Consider the following 9,382-nt stretch of genomic DNA (forward strand, 5'->3'; position numbering starts at 1 on the left):
GATTCTACCAAAAATCAAGAAGTAATAAGAGTTACTCTCTCGTCTCTCTCTACTCTTCTTTATTCTTTCTCATTTAATAATTCATCTTCTAATACTTACAGTCAACTAAATCAAACGAGCTCTAATTCATAATACGATTACTCCTTTTAATTTCTTTAATTTAAGTTGCATTTCATTAGAGGGAACAAGGTAGTTGTTCAAAAGACTTGAATAACTCTATAAATTAGAATTAAAAAAGAGTATATATAGTACATCAAATTACACTAATTCTAAATCTTGATCATGTCATAATTTTAGTGACTGCTTTATAATAAATTAATGTTAGGATTTTTGGCCCGATTTTTTTATCAAATTTAAGTTTATTTTTTCTTGTAAGGAAAATAAAAGTAACCATAAATACTTTTACTTTTCCTAAAGAAAAATATAAAACTTTTTCATATTTGACTAACCTCTTTCTTGGAGGAAAGGTTTTGGACATCTATAAATAGAAGATCCCCTTCTCATGTCATAACATAATAGCATCCATAATGTAGTCTTTAAAGTGACTTTGCTTAGGGGAGATTTTTTTTCTAATAGTTTTATGTTTTCTTTTATATTAAGTTTTTATATGTAGGCCAATTGGCCAAACTATATAATAATCATATTTTTAGTATGTTTTTCTTTTCCTCTGATTTATTGTCTCAATAGTTTGCAACTAATAGCTTTCGCATGACGCCCTCTCGATTTCGAACCCAACAATTAAGCAGGTCAATTTGAAGGTATAAATTTTCTAACTTTATATTAGTTTGATTTTTTCTCAATTAACCATGTCTTATCCTAGTGATCTAACAATGCAGTACGGCATATATATGAATAATTAGTGAATGCCAAAGTCAAAGATTTTACAACTTCTTTGATTGCATGCAACTGTCCCACCAGAAATTGACTAATTGTTATATTTTCACCCACCACTTGTACCTGCTATAACTTAAATTCCTTCTTCAATTAATGTTAGCAAATAAACCATCTTAACAAGGCTACATATACAAGTTGTTATGTCTAGACTAGAGTATAAAGAAAGATTTGACCATCGAGAAGAAACAAGGGAGGTATGGCTTTTGTTTTACAAGTATGAACGCTTAACCTTAGCCGTGTCGTTTTGGTGAAAACAAAGAATAATTTTCCAAGATATATATTATATACTAGTAATATGAGTAATTCTTGAGATTTGAACTTGAAAGCTAAGGTGAATTTTGAAGTCCTCAACCACTAGGCCAACCTCTACTTGTACGTTCAAGAGGTTCAAAAACTATATATTTACATACACACAAATAATTGAAAAAATGCCTCACAAATACAGTGTAATCCCCATTGCTACACTCTAGATCCGCCCCGTCCCTGAGCAAAATTCTATGATACATATAAGAATCTAATTAATACAGTTGAAAGATATGAATTTTGATCAATATTTTTGGAGGAGAAAAAATATAATTTAAATTATCTTTTGTATAATTTTAAAATTTTAATTTTAATTTAAAATTATTAAATTAATACACATTAATTTACCTTTAAATATTAGTCAAATTAACTTTTAACAACCGAAGACGTTTAATTGTCGAAGCATGATTGAGAACCATTTTGAAACAAAAAAAAATAAATAGATATAACCTCACATTAATGGATGGAATTAATCAAACTTTTGACCGACCTATACAGGCATCTAGCTAGCTAGTTCGTGAAGGACGAACTCGTATGTATGTCACGTAAGGTAGACCCTGGCCCCATGTTAATTAAAAATTAATTAGAATTCGATGGAAGAGAAATTAACCATTTCATCTTTAAAAATAATTGACTAAAAATTTGTGTTAGAGAAATGAATGACGGTTTGGAACATCAACCTAATTAACTCATTGCACACATATTCAAAAATTCAGTGTATTTTCATAGTTGAGGCTTTAAAAGAGCGAACTATACTCAAACTTTAATTACTTTTATTTTATGAGATAAAAAAGTTATTTTTGATAATTATTTTGACTCAATAAAAACGTTATTCGAGATAGATTTGAAAAACGTCCTCATATATAACATTTTTCACTTTCTAATATATCTCTCAATGAAAAATTATTTACACAAAATAAATGTATAGTTCATCTCATATCAAACTTGACTGGTGATATATAGTTCGCACGCTCTGATCAAATATTTTATGATCAAATTACTGTATAATGTGATAATAAACACCAAAAATTATAATGCAAATATTAAAACATAAAAAGTATCTCCCATAATAAAGTAAAAGTAACTAAGCTAAATTACAAGAGCTCATGTATTACGCATGAACTCCTCTAAGTAGATATAATTAAACATACAAGAGACCCCCACTATAATATATATATATATATATGTTTGGACAATAATGGCCATATGAATATACGACTTTTAGATGAAACAGCCGACTCCTTTGTTGTTTTTCTATCATAAAAAAAAAAAAAAAAAAAAAAAACAGAAGATTTATTTAGTATACATTCAATGGGGAAGTCCTCAAACAAAGGTCAAACTATAAGATACATTGAGAAAGAAAAGTAAAAAGATGTAGGAGTACAACTGTCAAACAAAGAGGTTTTACAGATTTTAAAATAACTTTTCGGGAAAGTCACATGATACACTAATTATAAGTTCAACCAAAAGGAAGGACCAGTGGCCTCATCTGTATCCATAATAATAATTATATATAAATGCCAGAATTATTACATTATAATTAGCACAAGTGGACTGTCTTACGTCCAAGCTTGTAATTTTTCTTGTTATATTAAATGTATTCATTTGTCATTTAATCGAAGTAAAAAGAACTTCATAGAAAAGTCATATCAACATGTATATTGAAAATCAATTCCATTGTTGAATGAAACAAAAACCTCCCAACCCCCCAAAGGAAAAATATAACACTTTCTCCTTTAGCCTTCTCTTCATATTTTCCACTATCAAAGGAAAATTTCTTGTCTTCTTATGTACTTTCAAGCTGAATTGGGACAGTAATGATTCATACATTTAGTTGATCTGATCGATAGATCAATCTAACTTGTTTGAAACGAAGACGTATCTATTATTGTTTTAAACTTTCAAGCAAAATTAATTAGGGTATGTTTGACTCTATGTGCAGCAAGTGATCGATCGTCTATAGAAGGTTTTTTGGAAACTGAGCAAGCAGCTGACTGATAGATGGTTTGTATTTAGAAAAAGTACAATCATAAACTTTCTTTTTTTCCCCTCTATATCAAGTATGTGAATATATAGGAATATTAAACAGAAATCTGACTAATTATTAGGGAAAAAATTAGTTACACAGTTTGAAATTGTTTCTTCTCCTTCCTTCCTTTCATTGATTCTTTTCTTTTTTCCAGTGATTGTCAGCTATATCCTGAATACTACTTTATTATTGTTTTTCTTCATGTTCTTCTTTTCCCTTCTCCCTTCTTAATTTCCTTTGAAGAAATTTCTCTTTACTTTATTATACATCTTGCACTGTGTACGAATTGAAGTTAATATTGATTATTTTCCCATGAATAATATTTCCCTTAAGTACTAAATATTAGCTAGACTTCATTCTTGATGCAAAGAGATAATATAGTTTCAGCACAGCCATATTCTGCATATTATGAAAATTGGGAAATATTTCCTTATGGAAAAAGCTAGCTAGGGCTAATCAATTTATATATAGTATGTACTTTTTTTCAGCCACTTCATCTAGGACTTTTTTCCCTGATACATATGTTGTTAGAGTACCTTTTATCTTCTATCAGTTCTAGAGATTTTATTTACTTCTAATTTTGGTATATATGGTCTTTAATTTTATTTTTTTCCATGCGGGAAGGATTAACAGTGTTCCCACTTACCCTCTAGCGTGACTCAAACTCTCAACCTAATCATGCCTCACTTGTCTAGTCATATTTCTCTCTGTACCTAATCATTTTTTTGGGTGTTCTGGAGAAGAACTAATTAAGTACTCAGTAGAGTTACCTAGTATTGAGGATATAAAACAAGAATAAATATTGCTGGATTTTTAAATCATCATGAAAGACTCTGGATTTTTTAATTTCGTAACCTCCCAGGACACATCTTTACTGGAAAGAAATCAGCTGCCAGCTTCAACAGTCTTTATTTGACTTAAAACATTTCTTTATGTCATATATCTACTTCCATTTGTGTAGAACATTGGGAATATAATTACCATTAAATTCAAGTTGCAGATTTGTGCTGTTAAAACTTTAGTTTCTGCCATCTGCAAATTTTCCAACTAGTAGTTCATACTGTCAGAAATATTTTGTTCCACTGGCAAAGAGTACAATATTATTATTGCACGCGAAAAAACAGTCTGTAACCAAGTACAGATCGACAATGGTGAAATTAAATATGTTCATTCCATAGTTGTTACTTACTATATAGTAATATAATATATAGAGAACACTACTGTGGCATATTATTGTTCATCAGTTACCTCCAGAGGGCCCATACAAGATCAAGAAAAGCACCTACCAACTGACCCCTACCCCCCACCCCCACCCTCTTCTCAACTAGTAAAAAGTATACATACACATAGATATACACACATACCTAGAAAGAAATTTCATTACATGGCACTAGCTTTATTTATTTCACAAGAAGAGTGATGTCCTGACAGACCTGCCCTCAACCTAAAATGGTTTGGGGTATAACTTATGGCCAAAGGCTCAATGCATGGTTCACGAGATTCTTCATGGAAGCTAGTTCTATTTTACCATATTGAATCATGTTCTCTTTATCTAATGCTATTTTCTTCCAATTAATCGAATTCTTATTAATTCATATATACATAATGCAGTCTTGTTTCTGATCAATTGCATTGAAGACAGACCTCTTTGCACTCCAAGTTGAGTAAGACGTACAATTAGTCATCATGGCTGAAAATTTAGTGAAACAAGACCATGAAGAGATGATGATGATTATGGAAAACTCATCCTCCTCGTCCATTGATTTGAACGAAGACAACAAAGGGGAAAGCGAAGAAGAAGAAGAAGAAGTCATTGAGGTGGAAGATAGTAGTGAGAAAGAAACAGAAAGAATAAGTAATTATAATAGTTGTGATGTTGAAAAGAAAAACGTAAGGCAATACGTTCGATCGAAATTGCCGAGGCTCCGTTGGACTCCAGAGCTCCATCGCTCCTTTGTTCAAGCCATTCAAAGACTAGGTGGTCAAGAAAGTAAGATGACACTCATTCAACATGTATTCTATAACTTTTTAACTTCTTCATGAGCTATGCCATCAACATGCATGTCAACTAAAAGATAACTATATATAAAAGAACTTCACGTTTCAACTAGTTAAAAGTATAACACCAATATAGTGGTGTGTAATTCAGTTATCTACATCACTACATGTTGGTGCTATGTTGTATAAAGTAAATCCATGTTTCAATATTGAAGGGTTTTTCAAAGGTCCGATCAGGAGTTGAGATACATAAATGAATTATATGTTCTCCTTCATTAACTTAGCTAGAGATCATGATAGACATTGTTGTTGCAAGTATTCCTTTTTTAATGATTTTTATAGAACTATTTTAATGATCAATGTGTATCTTGTCAAATAAAAAGGTCGATATCACCCTATAGATATCAAACTTTATTTCTCTAAATTCGTAAAAGGGAAAAGGAAATAAAAAAATGTATAGTACGCGGTATTATTATTACCTGCTTGTTTGTTTGTTACTCTATTATTAAAATTATTGTTGCCAAATTTGTTGTTGTTCGTGATAAACAAGATTCTTCGTATTTTCAAGAAACATTTGTTTAATGTTTAATAAGGTCAACTTGGATTTTGCAGGAGCCACACCTAAGTTGGTTCTCCAAATGATGAATGTGAGAGGTCTAAGTATTGCCCATGTAAAAAGTCATCTACAGGTAGTTATATATACACACACATTGTGGTCAGTTGAAATACTTATATATGGTTTTGTTCTTAATGTAATATAAGATACTTATTTGATCCAGATGTATCGAAGCAAGAAACTAGATGAATCTGGACAAGGTACATTTCTTATCTTCAAATTAGAAAATTTTCTTCCTTTCAACCAATCTTGATGGTGATTCATTTTTATTTTATTTTTTTGTTGTACGTAGTGTTAGGTCGAGGTAATAATAGGGGAATGCAAGGAAGAGGCTATTTCTTTAGAAACCACCTAGGTGGTCAAAGATATAACCCTATACAAGATTTCAAGATGAATGGTGCCATTGTATTAGCAAGGAATTTCAACTATGATGACCATGCACTTAAAGGCCATTTTCGAAATTCCTTTTCGAGACCACCATATCAGTCCAAAGGCATCATTTCCAGGTACTGAAATTGATAACCTATATATAAATTGATAATTTAGGACAACTTATATACTCGATATTATAAATTACGTTATTTTCTATCCCCTCTGTTCGTTCCTAAATACTTGTCATATTTTTTGTCTGCACATCTCTTAATTAAGAAATTAGACATATTTCTTTTACCATCATATCCTTGTCTTATTTCTTTAACCGTCTCTCTTTAATTAATGAAAAGTGTGCTAACGATAAAATTGGAATTAAGAATGTGCTCAATTATGTCTTGGTTTTCTAAACTACTCCTAAGAAATATTGTTCAACATCTATTTTTAGTAATTAAACCAGTAATCCCACTTTTTTATGTTCCTTTTATCTTTTAAGGACTTGGTAGATCAAGAAATTACAATGTCACTGCATAGAAATTAAATTTAATAAGTACAAATTTAATGTATAGGTACATGCAGTGGTCTTCCGATAATCAAGGAGGCTTATGTAATACTACCAAGTCTCTGCAAGGTGAAGATTTGTTGAGAATGAAGAGCTGGCAGACACCAAGACAAGCAGTAATTGAAGAAAATGGAATACATGATATTGTCCCAATTAGGTCAACCCAATTTCTTGAACAGAAAAAGTGGCCTCCATTCATCCCCAATCAGTGGGAGGAGAAAAGGGCTGATTTTTGTTCAGCTAAAAACTCCCATTTTTGGCTTCAACAAAATTTGGGACAACCATATTCCAAGTGGAAGTACTGCAGAAACAATAATGCCCTCGAGCAAAATCTTGTGACACCTTTCACGTTTGAGGTAATACACAAAAGCATTAGCTCACTCTTACCACAATTATTAAAACTCGATTACTTTAATTTTATTAAAGGTGTGGCAAGATCACCTATTAAAAAATATGATCCGTTCAACTCGTTTGATTAAGTCTAGACAGATTAAGGACCATCTCGCTTATCAGCTTACCCTATTTTGGTCGAATCGATCAATTCAGCCCACTTATGCAGTTGGACTGATTTGGCTAAATAATATGTAACTCAAATTGACCCATGAAATCTTGTCAAATTAAAATACTTTAGAGAAATAATTCTTTTATGTTTCAGTAATCATAAAAAAGATATTCTTACTGTATTAGTTTTATCTAAGAACTAAACAAATTATAACAAACAAATAAAGAAACTAAAAATTGGTAAGAGTTGCAATATTTAGCTAATCATCTTGAACCGGCCAATCCTTTTAGTCCAAGTAGCATTTGATAATTCAACCCCTCGTTTATATAAAATAAATTACTGATCGATCAGTACTGCTAATGTAACGTTCAGTTTGACTAATATTGGCTACTACTTATCTAAACGTTGTCATGTTATACATTGTTTAATGAGTAATTTTGAATTTGCAGATGAAACAAGACAAGAGTCCCTTGGAGGAAAAAGACTGGTTACCTGATTTGCAACTAAGATTAAGCAGAAGCACAGAGGACAAGAATGAGAGCAATAGGAGGGATCAATCAGATATAAACACAATGCTTTCTCTTTCACTGCCCACTTACTCAGCAACCTAGCTAATAAGAGGGATTATATTAGGGTTCTAAAATACAAAATAATTAAATTAGCTTGTTAATTATTGTGAAGATAGTAGAAGAAATAGCAGCCTAGGTAGGAGGGTGAGTACTTGAGATCTGACCAAGCAATTAACATTATATTAATTGGTGTCAGATCTCCTAAGTACTTTCCTTATATAGGCCGCAACCATTCAGTTTGAGTTGTCACTCATCCCTTTCATCATTCTTAGTATTTTTCTTTGTTTTACAAAACCAATTTTTAGGTTCGACTCTTGTGTACATTTTTGTCTTGAAGTTTGATATGGCTTGGGAACTATATGGAGTATTAACGATGCTGAATAATTATTTTTTTTTCCAAAAAAAAAAAATTGATGGGTTAATTGTTAGTTTGTTACTAGTACTTAAAAGATTACCTTGCTAGCTACATGAATTTAATATTGGTGGGGATGTTTCTCTTTTCTTCACAAGCTAGTGTCATTTAGACCAAGCCCATACTACATTAATAGTTATATTTATAGCTATTTTTTGCTACTCTAGTTTGTTATTTGTTTTTGTAACATTAAAGTATTAGTTGAAAGCAGTTTGATAATCTTTCAATATTTTTAAAATGTTAAATTATATATTCGTTTTAATTTCTTGTGTCCTATTTTTTTTTTAGTTCATTTAAAAAAGAATATCTCTTTTCTTTTTGCAGACTCTTTTAATTTATCTATTTTCATACCACATGTTTAAGACCATAAGATTAAATGATATTTTTGTTCTTTCCACATATATCTTTAGTTTAAAATCACAAAATTCAAAAATCTTCATCATGCATTTAAACTTCGAGCTAAGTCAAAATCAAACAAACAAGTTAAAAATAAAGGAAGTAAAAGTTTTTGTATGCTAAAAAACAACCTTTTATTAGAATATATTTTAGACTTTCTTTTAATTTTCAAAAAAAATACAGACTAAAATTTTTCTCCTTTTTATTTCACTGAATTTTTTTAAATTAATGATTTCAACAATCTAAAATAATTATTGTTTTATGTTGAATTACCTTCATTATCTTTTCTCAATTAAATTTATTGGATAATCCATTTTATTTTTTAGAAATATAAGATTTAAGTAATATAAAAAATATTTGAGGCTACAAATTCTTGTATGATTACATTGATAAAGTTAATTTATAAATAAAGATAACATTTAAATTAAATAGTTGAAAGTCTGATTTGGCAAAATACTTTTGTAGATGTTCTTTCAATGGGTGAAATCGTACAAGATCATTAAAATTTTAATATGGGATAAAATAGATTAAAATTGAGTTTATCTCTTATTTTTTTCATAAAAAAAAATCATCAAGTTATTTTAAATAATTTTTAATTTAATTGGATAAATAGATCTTTTAGGGTGTCACTGTCACTTTTTTATATAGATCATTACTTTTTCTATAGTATTTTAAATGTCAATACAATGATTTAAATTTACAAAAATGGGTGGGATCTTCCAAGGTCTTTAA

At 30.0% G+C, this 9,382-nt stretch overlaps 1 protein-coding gene across 2 annotated transcripts; it reads left to right on the forward strand.

The window, feature by feature from the left end:
• The first annotated feature begins 2,739 nt into the window (after nt 1-2,739).
• Nucleotides 2,740-8,213, forward strand: LOC107861178. Of its 2 annotated transcripts, none has more exons than XM_016706542.2 (7): nt 2,740-3,218; nt 4,838-5,216; nt 5,837-5,913; nt 6,004-6,040; nt 6,133-6,346; nt 6,779-7,127; nt 7,723-8,213. In XM_016706542.2, exons 2-7 carry the CDS (start codon nt 4,913-4,915, stop codon nt 7,882-7,884), a joined length of 1,143 nt encoding a protein of 380 aa, XP_016562028.2. In that variant the 5' UTR covers nt 2,740-3,218; nt 4,838-4,912; the 3' UTR covers nt 7,885-8,213. The 2 variants fall into 2 exon arrangements, with proteins under 2 accessions (XP_016562028.2, XP_016562029.2); XM_016706543.2 differs by having other exon boundaries at nt 2,797-3,201.
• Nucleotides 8,214-9,382: the final 1,169 nt, after the last annotated feature.

Source organism: Capsicum annuum, chromosome 2, assembly GCF_002878395.1.
Source record: "Capsicum annuum cultivar UCD-10X-F1 chromosome 2, UCD10Xv1.1, whole genome shotgun sequence".
NCBI classification, from domain to species: domain Eukaryota; kingdom Viridiplantae; phylum Streptophyta; class Magnoliopsida; order Solanales; family Solanaceae; genus Capsicum; species Capsicum annuum.

Excerpts from the sequence above, each read along its gene's own strand:
- LOC107861178 (XM_016706542.2), top strand. The coding sequence starts at position 4,913 with ATGGCTGAAAATTTAGTGAAACAAGACCATGAAGAGATGATGATGATT. Across the intron at positions 6,041-6,132 it reads ACTAGATGAATCTGGACAAG|TGTTAGGTCGAGGTAATAAT; the intron begins GTACATTTCTTA and ends TGTTGTACGTAG. Across the intron at positions 6,347-6,778 it reads TCCAAAGGCATCATTTCCAG|GTACATGCAGTGGTCTTCCG; the intron begins GTACTGAAATTG and ends TTTAATGTATAG.